This window comes from Dreissena polymorpha, chromosome 1, assembly GCF_020536995.1.
Source record: "Dreissena polymorpha isolate Duluth1 chromosome 1, UMN_Dpol_1.0, whole genome shotgun sequence".
NCBI classification, from domain to species: Eukaryota; Metazoa; Mollusca; class Bivalvia; order Myida; family Dreissenidae; genus Dreissena; species Dreissena polymorpha.
The window spans coordinates 162,495,502-162,515,952 of NC_068355.1; the positions used below are offsets into that span (position 1 = coordinate 162,495,502).

At 34.4% G+C, this 20,451-nt stretch overlaps 1 protein-coding gene across 1 annotated transcript in view; it reads left to right on the forward strand.

The window, feature by feature from the left end:
• Positions 1-20,451, forward strand: part of LOC127863356 (ankyrin repeat domain-containing protein 26-like) — a 120,771-nt gene that overhangs the window by 76,166 nt on the left and 24,154 nt on the right. The window contains exons 22-25 of the mRNA XM_052402868.1: positions 2,660-2,821; positions 5,062-5,154; positions 9,659-9,772; positions 10,233-10,618. Coding sequence (XP_052258828.1) covers positions 2,660-2,821; positions 5,062-5,154; positions 9,659-9,772; positions 10,233-10,618 — 755 coding nt within the window. The remainder of the gene's footprint in view (positions 1-2,659; positions 2,822-5,061; positions 5,155-9,658; positions 9,773-10,232; positions 10,619-20,451) is intronic.

The following is a 20,451-nucleotide window of genomic DNA, read 5'->3' on the forward strand; positions in this document are numbered from 1 at the left end:
CTCGGCTTATAGATTGATGTTGTCGGGCGGGCGGGCGGGGTGGCGGCGTGCTCGAAAATGTTAAAGTTCTTATTTCATGGTATAACTTTGGTATGCTTGGACCTAGAGTCTTCAAACTTGACATGAAGGTTGGCCAGGATTAACAGATGACCACTGGTCATTTCAAGGTCATTCATTTGAAGGTCAAGGTCACTGTGACCTTCAATATAAAAAATGTTAAAGTTGTTATAACTTTGGTATGCTTGGACCTAGAGTCTTGAAACTTGACATGAAGGTTGGCCATAACTAGTTAGTAACCACTGGTCATTTCAAGGTCATTCATTTGAAGGTCAAGGTCACTGTGACCTTGAATGTAAAAATGTTAAAGTTCTTATTTCATGGTATAACTTTGGTATGCTTGGACCTAGAGTCTTCAAACTTGACATGAAGGTTGGCCAGGATTAACAGATGACCACTGGTCATTTCAAGGTCATTCATTTGAAGGTGAAGGTCACTGTGACCTTCAATATAAAAATGTTAAAGTTGTTATAACTTTGGTATGCTTGGACCTAGAGTCTTGAAACTTGACATGAAGGTTGGCCAGAACTAGTAAGTAACCACTGGACATTTCAAGGTCATTCATTTGAAGGTCAAGGTCACTGTGACCTTGAATGTAAAAATGTTAAAGTTGTTATAACTTTGGTATGCTTGGACCTAGAGTCTTGAAACTTGACATGAAGGTTGGCCAGAACTAGTAAGTAACCACTGGACATTTCAAGGTCATTCATTTGAAGGTCAAGGTCACTGTGACCTTGAATGTAAAAATGTTAAAGTTCTTATTTCATGTTATAACTTTGGTATGCTTGTACCTAGAGTCTTCAAACTTGAAATAAAGATTGGCCAGTACTAGAAGATGACCACTGGTCATTTCAATGTCATTCATTTGAAGGTCAAGGTCACTGTGACCTTAAATGTTAAAATGTTAAAATTGTTATAACTTTGGTATGCTTGGACATAGAGTCTTCAAACTTGACATGAAGGTTTGCAAGCACACTTAGATGACCACTGGTCATTTCAAGGTCATTCATTCTAAGGTCAAGGTCACTGTGACCTTGAATGTAAAAATGTTAAAGTTCTTATAACTTTGGTAGGTAAAAATGTTAAAGTTCTTATTCCATGTTATAACTTTGGTATGCTTGTACCTAGAGTCTTCAAACTTGACATAAAGGTTGGCCAGTACTAGAAGATCACCACTGCTCATTTCAATGTCATTCATTTGAAGGTCAAGGTCACTGTGACCTTCAATGTTAAAATGTTAAAATTGTTATAACTTTGGTATGCTTGGACCTAGAATCTCAAACTTGACGTAAAGGTTTGCAAGCACACTTAGATGACCACTGGTCATTTCAAGGTCATTCATTTGAAGGTCATATTTATGTGTCCAATCTATCTGCTAGAACTGGTGTGATAGAAACCTTTTGGAGTGATCATAAGGCTGTCTGGATTTCTGTGTAGGTATGTGAAAGCAAAACAATAAATAGTATTATTTCATCTAAGTTTATTTTCTTACATTTGATAATGAAATTGATGGAAACTTCAAACAATATGTTACTAATTTGCTAATAAAAAAATTGAGATCAAACTTTCCTAATTGTCAATTCAAGTTCATATTTGTGACCTTAAATGTTATTGTTGTTCATGTATATGCATGCATTCAAAACATAACACAAGGTTTGCTCATGCCTTGAAAAGTACTTACATTTCATTTTGACCTTTGAACAATATTTCAGTAATTTAAGTATTGCATTGACAAAAACACGAAAGGTACTTTCCTGTCATTTAAATCAAAAATCCGGCTTCAATGCGGTCATCTCCGACCGCGGAACTCTTGTTTTTTCTGGTTTGTATTTAAAAAAACTGTAGCAAAATGTTTCATTCAATCACTTTAGAACCAAGTTTGAGTTGAAATGTCTATCTTTTATCAGCAAAAAATAGGCATGAGAATTTTCCTCTTTCATCGGAAAAGTTATTGAACTTGGTGATGTCTTTGCAAAAGTGGAAATACATGAAGAATGGTATGGGCGTTTTGCTGTTTATAACATTTTCACTGTAATGTCGGAAAAAATGCCGTAATGTGATACACAATGATATTATATAAGGTTTCTTTGTTATTAATATTGACTTTCTGACTTTAAACAGTTTAGTTTGATGTCAAATTCCTTAATATCATGTTTACAATAATTGTGTTATTTTCAACAATAATGATATGTGTGCATGCAGCTCAAGTGCAGAAATATCCTTTTACGTATCCTTTTAGTTAATGAAAAACAGTGTCTTTATGTTGCCAAATATTTGCTCATAAAATCATTATAATTATTGTCTTAACCCTAGTTATATCAATTTATTACATAATATTTTACTTTTACTGTGTTTTAATAGTTTAGCCGGTATTGTTTTATTGCTTAAGTTTCTTACAGCATTATTATTTATATCACACATATTTAGATAATTAATCCTTTAATTAATGCTGCATAATATTATCAATACCTCTTATTTTTTATAAATATTATGTACATATATATGTTTTGTACAACGCCATTGAATATAATTATATAAATAGGCGTTTCATCAAATTAGCAAGTTTCAAGTTTCAAGTCTATACGTTTCCCTGTTTTCTCAGCGTGAGCGTTCCCAGGAATTCTCAGACAGTGATTTCTCTGATGATGGTGACCACCTGCCAGACAGTGCACATCAACCATTGTCTGACCACTCCCATCCATCCCAGAATGCAGTACAGCACTCTGCTGACTCACCCCAGGTCAGCCTGACATCTCCACGGGCGGTAAGGAACCAGGCCCCTTGACTATGAAATTCTTTTATCTTTCTTAGTCTTTACTGAAAATATTGACCTATGAGAATTCTTGTAACGTTTGAGTTTGACTTATCAGAAATATTTTAACTTATGAGCTATGATTTTGACCAATAAAAACTCTCTTAGCATTTGAACTTTAAGTTTGACCACTGAGAATCCTCGTAGCAATTGAGCTTTTATATTGACCAATAAGAATGCTCTTGGCATTTAAGATTTGATTTCTGATGGTGATATATTTAAGAATAAGACTAAGATTGAGCGCAAGAATATTCAAGTCATGAGGCCTGATATGGAGTCTGATGTTTGAAGTTCCACTAATATATTGTCAGTGTTAACACTTAAAGTGCAATGTAATATTGTTATAATGTTTCTTTTCTCACTTTAAATCTAGACTCATTAAGTCTAAAACTTTAGATTTTAAAGCTAAATTTAAGTAAAGTTATGCCTGTAATATTTCTTCAATAAGTGAAAATACCTTTTACGTGGACAATCGCTTTTGAAACTGGTGTGAAATAATATCCAAAACAGAAATTATTTTAAATCTGGAAAATTGTATAAGGATATGTTATACAATTAATCAACATACAAAAACTGTTGAAAATGTGAGAAAAAAAGCAATTTTTATTGAAACTATTTAGATGACTGTTTTATTAAGCGTGTTGTTAATGATCACTTGATTGTATTTTATTTAACTGAGTTGAATTGCTTTTTCCTGATTTTGGTTATGAAATTACTTAATTAATGCTAACATGGTAGTTTGTGTAGCCTGTGTTCATTTATATCAGCAGATGTTGTTGCATAAATTTGTTGCTGTTACTTTTTTGTTGCTTTGGAAACTAGGAAGTAAACAACAGATCGCATGCATGTTGTTTGTAGCTGCTTATGGTGTGCCGCTGGGGGTTGTATTTTGGCATTAAAAAAAAAAAAAAAAAAAAAATCATTTTAAATGGTTTGCCATTTATTAAAATGACAAAATGGTAATACAACAAAAAATTTGTTTTGAGAAGTGGAAACGTTCAACTGCCTTTGTTTGTAAAAGTACTTTAAAATTTGCATTGATAAATGTGTTTTTAAGCCCACAAAAAGGGTGTCATATATTATTTAAGAATGTTATATTTGGTCATTATTGCCAGAGTTATTGCTATTTTTCATCTTCAGCTTTTAAGGGGCATTTGTTATATGATATTGAAAGGTCTTGTTGTTATTTATTGATGATATTTTTTGATTTGGTAATTTGTTTTAATTATCAACATTAACATTCTTATCACTTGTGTAATAGAAATAGTTATTGTTAGGCTGTCACAAAATTTTGTACTGTGAATTCAGTTACTTTAATATGATTTTGAAAATATTATGTTATTTGACATTCAAAGGTATTATTTATTTGGGGTAATCTCATAATGATAATGTCCTTCTAATAAAAAAACACACCAAGTTCTTGTTCTTGCTTGCAGACACACGTGATGTTTACCGTCTAGCTTAATTAAATAAATGTCTGGGGTTGGGCAGATTAAATTTATTTATGTCCTAGAATGGTGTCTGAATTCACAGTACAGTGGATTGAGTTTGTGTTTAAACTGGTACTTAATTGTTATTTCAATGGTCTTATTTATATCATGTCTAACAATTTATCAATGTTAAAACACTGATTTACTCAAAACAATACTTATATTGTTTACATTTATTGGGTTCACAAAACAATTTTAATTCTGACACGTAGACTTAACTTTTCAAGTGAACAACATACATCTGTCATGTTTAAGTAGTGTTGCTTTTTTTTAAACAGTGATTTCAATCATGCTTACTTAAAGTCATTTATGCAATGTAGATACTGTTTGTAATCAAGAAATTTTGAAAAAAAGAATCTTATTTCAAGTGCCACTTTACACCAGCTCATTCCATGAGAGCCTGGTTTTGGGGAAAACTGCGCTAAATGTTTGCATGTAAAGTATCTGCCCAGATTAGCCTGTGCAGTCTGTTCTGTCTTAACTAGTTTTCTTCTAAGTAGAGACTTCTTAAAAATGAAAAATACAAAAAAAATAGAAAGTGTCCTCCCTGATCAGCCTGTGTTGCCTGCACAGGCAAATGTTGGACAACACTTTACGCACATGCATTAAGCCCAGTTTTGTCAGAACTAGTCTATGGTCATTTCCCAACCCCCTTTGTGTGCTCACGGTGTAGTAACGTGTCTAACTTGATGATGTTTTTAGCGAGAGCTTAAGAAACCTCCGCCCAAGTTGCAAGTTACCAGGTTTATAAAGCCTGCCCCTCTCTCCCCCCGCGCAGGTCGTACCCCTGTACAGGTAGGTCTAGGTCACAAGCTGTTGCAATGGCTATTGCCTTACAGGGAGGGGGTATATTGGAGTCACTCTTCTGGTTTGTAAATCAGTCAGGTCTTCTTCAACGGTTCAATAAGAGATTGAAGTTTAAAATGACTATGTCGTCCTCATGAAGTTTAGACGTGCAAGATACATTGTTCATACCCAATGAGACACACATGCCTGAGTATTGTGCCCTTAACCCTTGGCCCCTTAAGAAGCAAAGTGAAAATGGCTTTTGCAACCAGCATAAAACCAGAACAGCCTATGAGTTACTCACAGTCTGTTCAGGTTTTATGCTGTTTGTAGTTCATCAGTAACTAAGGGTTTGAAATGAAGCCTTTAAAACTTGGATGTAGTACGAAAGGCCTTAAATTTAATTAAACTTTCTAAGGGACTACAAATGCGTTAAAATACGTATCTAAACCTAGCTGTCAAAACAGTGCAGGGGATAAGTCACATTTGTGACAAAGCTCATGTTTCCTTTGCCAAAGCATCCACTATCGTGGTTATTGATGCTTTAAACATTTACCGCTTGAATACCTATTTTGACACATTTGTAGTCCCTCAGAAAGTTACATTTAATTTAAGACCTTTTTTTACTAGATTCAAATTTTAAAGGCTTTATTTCCAACCGATAGAAACTGATAAGCAGTTAACAGCATAAAACCTGAACAGACTGAGTTACTCGCAGCCTGTTCTGGTTTATGCTGTTTGCGCATAGCCATTTTTAGCTCATCTATTTTTTGAAAAAAAATTATGAGCTATTGTCATCACCTTGGCGTCGGCGTCGGCGTCCGGTTAAGTTTTGCGTTTAGGTCCACTTTTCTCAGAAAGTATCAATGCTATTGCATTCAAACTTGGTACACTTACTTACTATCATGAGGGGACTGGGCAGGCAAAGTTAGATAACTCTGGCGTGCATTTTGACTGAATTATTTGCCCTTTTTATACTTAGAAAATTGAAAATTTTGGTTAAGTTTTGCGTTTAGGTCCACTTTTTTCAGAAAGTATCAATGCTATTGCATTCAAACTTGGTACACTTACTTACTATCATGAGGGGACTGGGCACGCAAAGTTAGATAACTCTGGCGTGCATTTTGACAGAATTATGTGCCCTTTTTATACTTAGAAAATTGAAAATTTTGGTTAAGTTTTGTGTTAAGGTCCATTTTATTCCTTAAGTATCAAAGCTATTGCTTTCATACTTGCAACACTTACTAACTACCGTAAGGGGACTGTGCAGGCAAAGTTATGTAACTCTGACTGGCATTTGGACGGAATTATGGGCCCTTTATACTTAGAAAATTGAAAGTTTGGTTAAGTTTTGTGTTTTGGTCCACTTTACCCCTAAAGTATCATAGATATTGCTATCATACTTGGAACACTCGCAAACTATCATAAGGGTACAGTAAAAGGACAAGTTGCATAACTCTGGATGTCATTTTTACGGAATTATGGCCCTTTTTTGACTTAGTAACTTTGAATATATGGTTAAATTTTGTGTTTCGATCCACTTTACTTCTTAAGTATCAAGGCTATTGCTTTCAAACTTCAAATACTTTCATGCTATCATGAGGTTACTGTACCTGGCAAGTTGAATTTTACCTTGACCTTTGAATGACCTTGACTCTCAAGGTCAAATTATTAAATTTCTCTAAAATTGCCATAACTTCTTTATTTATGATTAGATTTGATTGATACTTTGACAAAACTACTCTTACCTGACATACCACAATAGACTCCACCCAAACCATCGCCAGTACCCCCCCCCCCCCAACCCCCCCCCCCTATTTTTTTTTTTTTTTTTTTTTTTTTTTTTAAGATCATCTCACAAATGACCACCACACCCTCACACTATACCCCCCCCCCCCCCCACCCCACCCCCTCCCCAATTCTTTTTTTAAACGGTAAAAAAACAAAACTATTTATTTTGATTATTTTATGTTTGAAATACCGTCCAACCATCGCACCCAAGAATCCCCACCCCCCCTCCCCCACCCGAATCCCCCCCCCCCCTATTTTTTTTTTTTTTTTTTTTTTAAGATCATCTCACAAATTACCACCACACCCTCACACTATACCCCCCCCACCTCACCCCCCCCCCCCCCATTTTTTTTTTTATGAAACGGTTAAAAAACACAAATATTTATTTTTATTATTTTATGTTTGAAATACCGTCCAACCATCGCACCCAAGAATCCCCTCCCCCACCCCCCCCCACTCCCCCCCCCCCCCCCCCCCGATTTTTTTTCCCTTTTTTTCGCATTTTGGAAGAAAATGTAATAAATGTCCACTCCCCCCCACAATGCACCGCTCTTCACTCCACCCCTCCCTCCTTTGTGATTGAAAATGAGAGTCCCTTCACCTTTAAAAAGAAAATAGATGAGCGGTCTGCACCCGCAAGGCGGTGCTCTTGTTTATTATGTCCCCCACTATAGTAGTGGGAGACATATTGTTTTTGCCCGGTCTGTTGGTTGGTTGGTCTGTTTGTCTGTTTGCGCCAACTTTAACATTTGCAATAACTTTTGCAATATTGAAGATAGCAACTTGATATTTGGCATGCATATGTATCTCATGGAGCTGCACATTTTGAGTGGTGAAAGCTCAAGGTCAAGGTCATCCTTCAAGGTCAAAGGTCAAATATATGGGTCAAAATCGCTTATTTAATGTACACTTTTGCAGTATTTCAATATTCAAGATAGCAACTTGATATTTGGCATGCATGTGTATCTCATGGAGCTGCACATTTTGAGTGGTGAAAGGTCAAGGTCAATGTCATCCTTCAAGGTCAGAGGTCAAATATATGTGGCCAAAATCGCTCATTTTATGAGTACTTTTGAAATATTGAAGATAGCAACTTGATATTTAGCATGCATGTGTATCTCATGGAGCTGCACATTTTGAGTGGTGAAAGGTCAAGGTCATTCTTCAAGGTCAGAGGTCAAATATATGTGGCCCAAATCGCTTATTTTATGAATACTTTTGCAATATTGAAGATAGCAACTTGATATTTGGCATGCATGTGTATCTCATAGAGCTGCACATTTGGAGTGGTGAAAGGTCAAGGTCAAGGTAATCCTTCAAGGTCAAATATATGGGTCAAAATTGCTCATTTAATGTCACTTCTGCAATATTGAAGCTAGCAATTTTATATTTGAAATGCATGTGTATCTCATGGAGCTGCACATTTTGAGTGGTGAAGGGTCAAGGTCAAGGTCATCCTTCAAGGTCAAACGTCATATAGGGGGACATTGTGTTTCACAAACGCATCTTGTTTGCTTATGAGTTGGAAAGGGTCAAGCATCTGATGCTTTTTTGTCTTAATTAAAGATGTGAAACATTTATTAATAAGGTCTCAGACATGAATCAGTGGGATATGACACTTATTATATTTTTAGATTAAAGTGGAGTTGGTTAGAGTTTATTAGTTTTCTACTTTAAAGTGAATTATATCTTGTGAATTTTAAAATTCTATAATAAATGGATGTAAGTTGAATTTCTTAGTTTTTGTTACAACAGATATCTTAAAGGGACTGTCATCCACGAATGACAAAAAAAGAAAAGTTCTAAAATACCGTATTTTCTTACAATTATTAGTTTATATTGATAAAAATATCACGACTTGTATATTACATTACTTGAAAAATATTCATATTTTCAGTATATTCGGTAATAAAATTTTGCGATGTGAAATCGAAAGTACATCGCAAAAATAGGTTACATAACGATGTACACACTATAAATAACGCAAGTAGATTGATCATTTTATATATTAGATATATACAATTCACTACACATGTACAATTTGCATTCCTGGGTTTACAACGTGACGATGATGATCAATCTACTGGCGTTATTTATAGTTAACTGGTTGTTACCTGGTAGACATACACAGTAAAATTTATTACCAATTTTACTGAAAATATGAAAACTTAACAAATATTTTCAAGTAATGTAATATACCAGTCGTGATATTTTTATCAATATAAACTAATAATTGTAAAAAAATACGGTATTTTACAACTTTTCTTTTCTTCGTCGTCGTGGTTGACAGTCCCTTTAAAAAGAGTTATAATAATTAAAAGAATGCTGTCATTTTCTGTGTCTCCTCTTGCATGGTCCTTATTGGTTTTTACTTATAACTCACATTATTTCTGTTTTATGAATTTAAATTATAAATTTAATCAATATAATATTATATTATTGCTTTGCTTGCAGATACTGTTTGTGCTCAATATATTAAATGTCAGCTAATTTTATTGCTCATGTAATACTTTGGTGTAAAGTTGTTTTTGTTGTTTAATCAGTTGGAATAGATAGTATAGATTATTCTTTATAAGGCTTGGTGAAGGTTTAACAAATGTAAACAATTTACTACCAAATTTTCACTTATTTTTCACATGCATTAAGCTTAGTTTTCCCATGGAAAGATCTAAATGTTACTTTTTCCACAGTTGGAAAGATCTAAATGTAACTTTTTTCACAGTTGGGTGAGATTGAGAACGAGAGCCCAGCGCAGTTTGGGGACCATGAAAGCCCCTCCCCTCGAAATGTGAGACAGTTAGCGGCACCAGGCAAGATGAATCAGCATGTGCCCAAGGTGAGATTGACTTTAAGACATTATTTAAGGAAAGTTGTGTCCATGTAAAAGTAACGGTTAAGGGCAGATGTTTTTATTACATTTCAGAAATAAAAATACTGTGTTCTTTTCACATGGAAGAAAAATCAATTTCAATTGTAAAAATTCTAGGTATGACAACAAATACTTGAATGTCATCTGAATAATATAAAGTATTGGAATATTGCCCATTTTGCTTGTGTTATTTTTTATGTAGGAGTATAGGTACAGAAATCGTCCCTAAATTGTTTTTAATTACTGAGACTCCATGCGGCCTATGGATCTCAAGTGCACAGTTTAGGTATCGAAATCACCCTATTGTTGTCTTCACTGGTTTGAAGACAGTGTTCTATGCTGATTTATTTTGCACAATTATGGTAAATTCTTAGTCTACTTTATTTTTTGTCACTGGTGTCTATCTTACTGGTTATTCCATCCCCAGGGCATGTATTACGATGATGACTCAGATGTGGAGGTGGAGGAGATTGAAGAAGAGGTCAGCAACGACCTTGACATGCCCTCACCACGCAAAGAATTCCCAGGGGATTCCCCTGTTGAGGAATTCCAAGAAGATTCCCCCACAATGAATGTCCTAAACAAAGCTCCTGAGAGGGATTCCTCAGAGAGGAAATTCCATGTGGAATATCCACAGAGGGAATCTCCAGTAGGAAGATTCCAAAATGGTGGCCAAGATGGCGAGTTTTCAAGCGATGATGATATAGAGAATGCAGTGATGCCTGCAACAAGAGAAGAACAGGTCAAGGAAACTGTTGTTGTGGCACAGTCTACTAGCCGTGTCATGGCAGCCACGTCTTTGCCAGCGTCACGGTAGGAGACCATTTTTTGTTTACTTTCTTTCATGTGAATTTTATTATGACTTTACAAAGAAAAGGCAAGCTATCCTGCTTGCTATCACATCAGTGTCAAGGTCTTTGCTAAGTTAACATTTTTCAGAAAGCTATGAATGGGTTGAGAGATTTTGTCATTTATACTATATAGCCAGGTTAAAGTTTTTTTGACTGACGTAAACATTGTAGACAAAGTTTTCTAATTGTATATGAATTCCAATAATTTTTGTTTGCAAAATTGTAGATTAAGAAAACTTCTCACCTGTATTTGAAAGTGTACTGGTTCAATATCAATATACCTTCATAACACATGAACCACCCAGAGACTTGTATAATTGTATCAATTGTATGCATGAAGTTTTAAGTTTATCGTCATCAGCTTTGATGCTTTATGAGCAGTGATTTGGTGTTCGTCATTCCTGGAAATATTGTGCAGTTGTAGAACTCTTAGACAGAATAGTATTTTATATGAATGAAAACTTTGAAACTATTATCATTATGATAAAAACACATAACATAAATAGGCCATCTTTTAAGTTTTACATCGTGTGAAACAAACAGGTTCATTAGCAACATAACAACCCAAATTGTTTGATATTGTTTGATACCTCATCACACTCTTACAAGCTCTAGGTATTGCCTATTTTAGCAGTATTATAAGCTAATACCACACAGATATTGGGGCTTGATGTACAGATATAGACTAGATGGCTGTGATTATTGTTGGACTGATATAATTGCACATGAATTAATGATGAAATGATTTGGTAGATAATAGCGAATTTATCTCCCACTCAGGAGCAAAGTGAAAATGGCTATGTGCAAACAGCATAAAACAAGAACAGACCGCGAGTAATTTACTCGCATTCTGTTCATGTTTTATGCTGTTTGCTGCTCATCAGTATCTAAGGGTTGGAAAGGAAGCCTTGAAAACTTTAATTTAGTAAGAAAGGCCTTTAATAAAATATAACTTTGTAAGGGACTAAAAATGCGTGAAAATATGTATCAAAGTGGTAAAGGGTTAACTATCAATACATGGTTTAATACAATGGTTGGACTATAAAGCCCTAGTGAGGAAATTTGACAAGTTGGTTGAATGTGTTAAAACATATTAGAACCAAGATGTATCACCATTACAGTTTCTCAAAAAAAACAACTGTCTCTAGAATGGGCTTAATCACAGAAAACAAAAACTCCAAATAGATAGGTAGAAACAATTATGACACATTTAAAATCCTTTCAAAATCACTATCAATAATAATTACAGTTGAAACAATTATGACACATTTAAAATCCTTTCAAAATCACTATCAATAATAATTACAGTTGTTATTTTTATGAAACAAGCATTGGCGGATATAATGGGGCAGTGTTGCTGTATCAATGAGGTAGAAGAGTTTTCCCAAAGTTGTAGAGATTGGTTTAACAGCTATGAATAAACATGTTCTAGTATATGTTTGTGTATTTTAAAGTATTATTAGGTATATTTATGATAAAGAAGGTAGGATTTATTTATAGGCATGTTCATGAAAAAGGTAACAACGTAATATGACGCATGCAACGGACATACATGTACATGGACGTTAGCTTGTCATTTGCATGATATACAACAATTAATGGACTGCATTATTACTGGAGACATGACTAAATAGTGAAACAAGCAAAGGGCAATTAATTTGTGCATTCTCCTCGTCTAGTTGGACGTTAACATACATGTATGGTGTTTATTTGTATATCCATTTAGGAAGACACGTTATTGAAATTGATGCAAAACAAAATAAAAAATAAAAATAATACCATCCTTAGTAATCTATCTTATGCAAAATTCTTTTGAAAAAATGGTTACAAATATCATTTTTATCAGTTTGCTTTCACACATTTTCCTTAAACAATGTTTGACACAATTAACTCCACGCTGCAAAATTGTTACTTAGTTGACACATTTAATTGAATGTGACTGAAATAAACTAATAAACATTTAATTTTTAAGTAACTAGTAATGGCATAATTTGATCAATTTAATAATCTTAATCCATTATTGACATCCTAAAGAAAAGTTTAAATTAACAATTCCATCAGGGATATCTTTTCATGTGGTCATTGCATTGGAAATAACGTTTTGATAGGGAATTCATCTTCACCTGAACATGTACAATCAATCGCGGTTTCGTCCATGTTGAGATAGGGGAAATCCGGGTAAATTCGGACGATTTTTGCACTCCATAAAGAAGCATATGTCGTAAACGGTTTTGTGTAGTTTTACAACTTCGATATTTGTGAGTTTCCTAGATAAATACCATACCTCGGACATAAACGTTACATTTTGAGCTAGTTACAGCGGAAAATAGACGAAGATCGCACAGATGATAGCCTATATGAAATGGGGATATTACAGACATTAGCGGGAAAACACAGACAGAGAATGGAAAAATATGGACATAAATAATTTATAAAGGGAAAATGCGGACATACAAATCTTTTTAAAAAAGAACACAAAATGTTCCGTTATCCTCTTAACATCTTGTAATTCAGCAGGTTTATTTTTTTTACCTGTCAAAAACAATCAAATACAATTAATAATTTCATGTTTGTTTCGTTAACTTATTAATAAATTTAACAATACAATGTGAAGTTATGAAATTATGATACACTATGAAATATGTTCCTTTACACTAAACGTGTCTAATGTTAACGCTATTCACTAAAACCACGGAGCGTGATAAAACTAACCGAAATAGCTATTGTACCTCTATCAAAAGAATAATGACGGGTCAGTTATAGCATTTTATATGTTGATGTCTTTCTCGGATTGTGCCTTTGCAGATTTTATAGAGGCTTTTGGTGCTCCTGTGTTTTGCTTAGCAGCTGTCTTATTTTCTTTGGAAGCCTTTCTTATTTTGGCCTTTAACTCTTTCTCGATCTTCTTAGCCTGCTGTTGTTTCTTTTCTTCTAATATTTCAAGACTTGTAAGCAGTTTATGACCAGTTGACTTCTTCCCTGATGTTGCTGGTCTACTTACTACATGTTTCGGGGTGAATAACTGATCAACAACTTCCTCTTAATACGAAGTACCCACAGATGAGTTGCACACCAATATCCACTCATTATCATGCTCGAGGTAACCCAATTCTTGGACGAATGAATGACTTGACATCAGATCAAGCAGTTGCGCAGGATCACTTATGTCAATGACAGGCTCAGAGCTCAATGGGGTAGCTATCAATGTTTCTTCATAGTTAGCAATGGGTTGTGCCTGACCTCCAATCAACGAAATTTGAGATGTGGAAGTCGTGTCAATGACAGGCTCAGAGATCACTGGGGTTGCTAACAAAGTTTCTTCGTTGTGAGCAATGGGCTGTGCCTGCCTTTCCAATCAATAAACTTTGAGATGTGGAAGATGTGGGCTCAGCATGAATTGAATGAGAGGCCATATGACTTGGAGTTTGGAGGTTTTATTGGTCAATTCTGACGTCGGTCGGCTTACTTCTGTCAAATGCTGTGATTGGTACGGCATGTCTGTTCAGGGGTACGATACCACATGCTCGAAACCCCTCAATGATGTTGGACACGTTGACATTTTGTTCCCATGCAGCTTTCAACAGCGCCGGAAAAGACTACTTGTTGACCAGATGAAGTGTGTTGTCTTGCATGAAGGACGAACATGCTTCATTGTAGGCGCGCTTGAGAGGCCCGAAAACTTATCTGTCCAGATGCTGGAGATAATGCGTGCAATTGGGGAGGAAATGTGACCAGCGTGATTTTTTCTTCAATGGCCCTTTCAATGATTGATAGTGACTCATGGCTTGAATGTCCATCGATAATCAGAAGTTGAGGACGTTCTGGTCCACATTTCCTAAGGAAAACGTCATTGAACCAGGTTTCACCAATGCTGTCTTTCATCCAACCATTCTTTTGATAGGTCCATACAGTGTCACTGGGACCAGCAGTTGTATTGAAAGAGTGCAGGCATCTCTGGGTTTTTCCTTTTGCTATAAGAAGGGGCGGCATGGCTTGACCTGTACCATTAGCGCAGGCCATAGTTGTAATATTAGTAGATCGATTGGAGGTCTTACTGATCACTCTTCGCTGTCCTTTCTACCCTACAATCTTCACTGGTTTATGCTCGAAGTTGAACCCGGTTTCGTCGGCGTTCCATATTCTTTCTGGATGTTCAGATAAGTTTAGATCAAAAACAACCTTTTCAAGATCATCGAAGTTCTTTCAGATAACTTTGTTATTTATCATTCTTGATCTTGTGGAAGCTAACTTCTCAGGTGTCCTCACCACTAGCTCTTTGTGCCGGTTACACACACCCTTCCACCAGTCCTCCCTGCGTGGAATTTACTATAGCTCGATTGAATCTTTGTCCGCTGACAGAGGACATTAGCCCCTAGTATGATCTGTTTCCGACTGAGACCAATGCCAAGCTGTGCCGATCTTTTTACTGCATCTACAATTTTCATTACTAGGGCTGGGTCTAATGCTGGTGGTCTCCCGTGAGTACAGATACAGCATGTTTCCCCGTTATCCTGTCCGCTATGGTAGATTTGGGCACCGCAAACGTTTCACTGGCCTTCCTTATGCTAAGTTGTTTAGATTGGACGGCATTAACAGCTTTCTGGAAATCGGGAACACTATACCTCATAGTGTTGCCTCTCTTTGTATGGACATACTTTTTAGGCATTTCTAAAGTATCAATTGAAAGACAGACTTTAAAAATAAAGTGACAACATAAAATGCATTTTGATAGATTTAAAGCATACTTATCCCACTTTTACAGCGATTTCGGTTGATTAAAGCCCCTTAATGATACAATTTCTGCTATAAACCGCGGCACGAAATGACGTCATTTATTCGGCAAAATAACGTCATAAATCCAGCGAAATTATCCAGTTATTTAAACTCATTTTGTTTAAATGAAAAGGTTTACTGAATAAAAAGTGAGGTATTAATAGAATAAAAGATAAGTGGTGATTATAGATCAGGTTGATCACGCTCGGCACGAAAAGGAAAAAGCACTCGCCAAGGCTCGTGCTTTTTGTTTTCTTAGCCTCGCACAATAAACCTGATCTATAATCAACACTAACCTATTATTCTCTATTTAATTTATAGTTTCCATCAAATATAATATGATATCAAGCAATTGCATGCCCATCACCAGTTGATTTGAAAAGAAAAAAGACAAAAAATGCTGTCCGTATTATCCCTATCATGCAATAAAATTATGCGGTGAATTACAGACAATTTATTTGTTCATTTTTTCATATTAAATAGAATAAGAACATGGAAATGCAAGGTTCTGCATATAAACACATTTAACTGTAAACGTTTAAAAGATAAATCAAATATATTAAACGTGGAAATGTAAGAAAAAAATAGTGTTTAGTACCGGTGTTTGAATTCTCCCGCTTTGAAACTTTTGTCTTAAAACGGAAAAGGATGAGCGCGCCGGTTCTTCACGCATGCGTATTTTGTACCTAGCAACAGTGACGTCATCAGGTTGCTACCGACGCTGGCACATGGAACGGAAAGATTTACAAGCGAAAAGTTTAAACATGATACAATGGTTTATATTTTACTTCAGCGTCATTGTATTCTAAGTGTCCGTATTTATACTTTCGTCCGAATTTACCCGGATATCCCCTAACTGCTATTGGGAATGCGTAAATTTAAATCTTTGCTTGTTTTTTGTGCAGGTTGTGAAAACCTGTGATAGGAACTTTATTCAGCCACAGATTTGTCCGCCAGACTCAAAATTAGCAGAATACACAAATGTGCAAAAAATGAACAAGCTATCTATAATTCTCACAATGGTGTAAATTTATTTCAAGCTTACCTTCAAAAGTTACAAAAATAAGTGTGTGATAATTCTTATTCAAATTTAAATAAAAACAACAGCAAAGAGATTGCCATTTTTTAAACCAAAACAATACACTTATCAGCAATTTCTGCAAATTAGAATATTAAAAAACACACCAAAACCAAAAGCATGACAAAAGTCAATAAATTGCTTATTGGTGATAATGTCTGCTCCACATTGACACTTATGTAATGGATATTGTTGTTATCAGGACTGATAAAGGGATTAACTGTTCGGACTGCACAGTATAATTGACTATTTTGATTGACTGGGCAATATTGCATCTTAGCAGATTACTGCGGATGACCTCAAATAAAAACCGGGACTAATAGGGTTATAAACAAGGCAAACAATAAAATATAAATTTATATTTACTGCAATATTCACTTCAAACAAGGCAAACATTACTATAAATTTATATTTGCTATAAATTTATATTTGCTGCAATATTCACTTCAAACAAGGCAAACATTACTGTAAATTTATATTTGCTGCAATATTCACTTCAAACAAGGCAAACATCACTATAAATTTATATTTGCTGCAATATTCACTTCAAACAAGGCAAACATCACTGTAAATTTATATTTGCTGCAATATTCACTTCAAACAAGGCAAACATCACTGTAAATTTTATTTGCTGCAATATTCACTTCAAACAAGGCAAACATCACTGTAAATTTATATTTGCTGCAATATTCACTTTAAACAGTGCAAACATCACTGTAAATTTATATTTGCTGCAATATTCACTTCAAACAAGGCAAACATCACTGTAAAATTTATATTTGCTGCAATATTCACTACAAACAAGGCAAACATCACTGTAAATTTATATTTGCTGCAATATTCACTTCAAACAAGGCAAACATCACTAAATTTATATTTGCTGCAATGTTCACTTCAAACAAGGCAAACATCTCTGTAAATTTATATTTGCTGCAATATTCACTTCTCTGTTGTAAACATATTTTGTTTTTTTGGCTCATTTCATATGAAAGTGCTTTTTTGAGCTACATCTCTACCTCAACTAAACATTGTTCATTCCCAATATTGATCGTCACAATTTTTTTTATAGAAGTATTAGTTTTTTGTAATGTGAAAGGTAACTGATAATGTTTTTGAATTGTTAGATCGTAATTTAACACACTACTTCGGCATGTTTATTTTCTTACATAACCAAGCATTAGCTTCACATTGTCAAATTAAAGGAATTTACATTGTGCCAACTCTTCTTATAGACTTGATCATTCAAACACTGTATTGTGTAATGCTGTATTTAATATTTTTGTTTACAGTGTAGGCTTAAACAAATATACAAGTATGTCCAAAGCATTCAATGCTGCAATGTTTACCAAATTAATTATCCAAACTTTTGATCAGCACAGCCTTAAGTTAAGATATCCTCAGATAACTTGAACTCAAATCAAAGCTGCTTAGTTAATATCACTAAATAACTATTCAAATAACATTAGTATGGATTTTACCAAATACATACAATTATAAATTACAACGGAAACTTTTTGATTGAAGGACACCTCAATTAATTATTTATTAATCATTGCAAACAAGTGACTCGTAAGATGGGGAGATGATGAATATTAAATGAAGGTATTCTCAAGAAGTCAGGACTATTATTGGAAACAGTGGGTTGCAGTGAATGCTATTAGTGTATTGGCAGGGAGTTAATTAGTGTGAACATATGGTGGGGCATTACTGATATACTGTGGGGTCACGCTACAATGATTTACAGAGGAGCTGAAATGTGTACATATATGTTCAATTATAATGGATTATATTTATTAATGGTAAGAGTATTTATATATTGTTATGCAGTTAATTTTGTGATTGTTATTATTTTTTAAAAAGTATTGTTAATTTCGAGATAAAAAACAACTAGGGAGAATTTCACTTATTGATTCAAAGAACCTGATGCTGTTAATAAACTTAAATGCATTTTGTGGAAAATTTCATTAGTGCAACAGACTCTTAATCAATGTGTATGCATGAATATCTCTTTCTGCAATAAAAAGTATCAATTAACTGTTACAAATTGACACTGGATGACAATAATTAATAATGTTTAACACAGTGTATTATTATTATATAACCTGTTGTCTAATCAATCCTTCTACTGTTTAATGGGTTTTCATGCAATCACATAAAAATGCTTTCTTTTTCAAGAAACAACAGGGAAATGCTAAACTTCGATCCTAAAATACAATTAATTGTAATTTAAGACTATCAGATAAAGGTGTCCTTCGGTAGATATGTCTGTCAACTCCATGGCTTGTGATCCCAAACACAAGGAATGTTCACCTGTATTGTTCTTTCAACGACTCAATTCATTTATTGACAGCCACTTTAGTTTTATAGTAAACTTCTTTGTTTTCCATGTTTGCTTTTCCTTGTGCAAATGTATCGTATTTACTTTGTATTCATTTGGATACATAACGGTTAACTTTTTGCAATTTTTGAATGTGTTTGTGTAATCCTGTAGACTTAACAAATATAACACTGGATAATTAATGAGTTATTCCTTTTTAAGGAGCTGCTTTGATGACTTAGAATTGGGTTTAATTGTATATTTTGAGTGCTAATCAACTGGATTCCAATTTCTTTTGGGCATATATTTCTGATTAGGAATCTCTGTTATGAAAACAAACTTTATGTGTTTGTGCAGTTTTGATACAAAATAACATTGGATTATGTGCAGGATTTTTTCTTTTATTTTTGTATCTAGTTTTTTTGTCCATAAATGTAAGGAAACACACTCTGTTAAAGTTCAATACACATATAGATATAAATTGATAAGAGATAAAAAATACACAAGCGCTCAAGCTATGTATATTTGTATACACAAGCGATAAAGCTATGTATATTTGAATACACAATCGCTAAAGCTATGTATATTTGTATACACAAGCGATAAAGCTATGTATATTTGTATACACAAGCGATAAAGCTATGTATATTTGTATACACAAGCAATAAAGCTATGTATATTTGTATACACAAGCGATAAAGCTATGTATATTTGTATACACAAGCGATAAAGCTATGTATATGTGTATACACAAGCGATAAAGCTATGTATATTTGTATTATACACAAGCGATAAAGCTATGTATATTTGTATTATAATGAGTTACCCTCTGGAAATAACCCAGACTTAATGCATGTGCTTTATTAAGTATTGTCCCAGATTAGCCTGTGCAGTCCCCACCGGCTAATCAGGGACGACACTTTCCACTTTTATGAAATATTTTGTTGAAAGGCAGACTTCTTAACAAAATTCCATTCTTGGCAGAAAGTGTTGTCCCTTATTAGCCTGTGCAAACAGCACAGGCTAATCTGGGATGATACTCTAGGCTCCTACATGAAGAGCGGCTCAAATATATACTTGAAATAAAGAACACAAGTTACTTACTGATAAGCCTATAGATGTAGCTCGCCAGAATTAACGCCCATGCTTTAAGCCAAGTTTTCCGCGAGAACAACTTATACATTGCTTTTTTTTAACATTAATTGTTAACATACATATTTGCATCTTTGTCCTTATTTAAAACGAATCTTCGTTTAAAATAAATAAGCTTGAAGATATTGTTCATTGTTAAAGTTGTGAATTTTCAGTTGTGAAGTATATAAAATGTTGAACTCTCACCTGTGTTTGCATGGTAGGATATATGAGGGATATATTATTGTGTTCTTAACTTACAAGATAAGAGGGGATCAAGAGTGTTAGAGATGTCAATATTGTCTCTGCTTTATATATCCCTAGTTTTAACTTATCTTTGATGTCAGTTGGACCTAAACTAATGACTTCTTCAATCCGCTGTAGACCTGAAGTTCTTTTGTCCAACTGCGTTTGAATTGGAATTATCGCTCAAATGTAAAATTGTGTGTTGGAATATATTTTTCTCAATGGTTTTTTATATGATTTTTTGCAACAT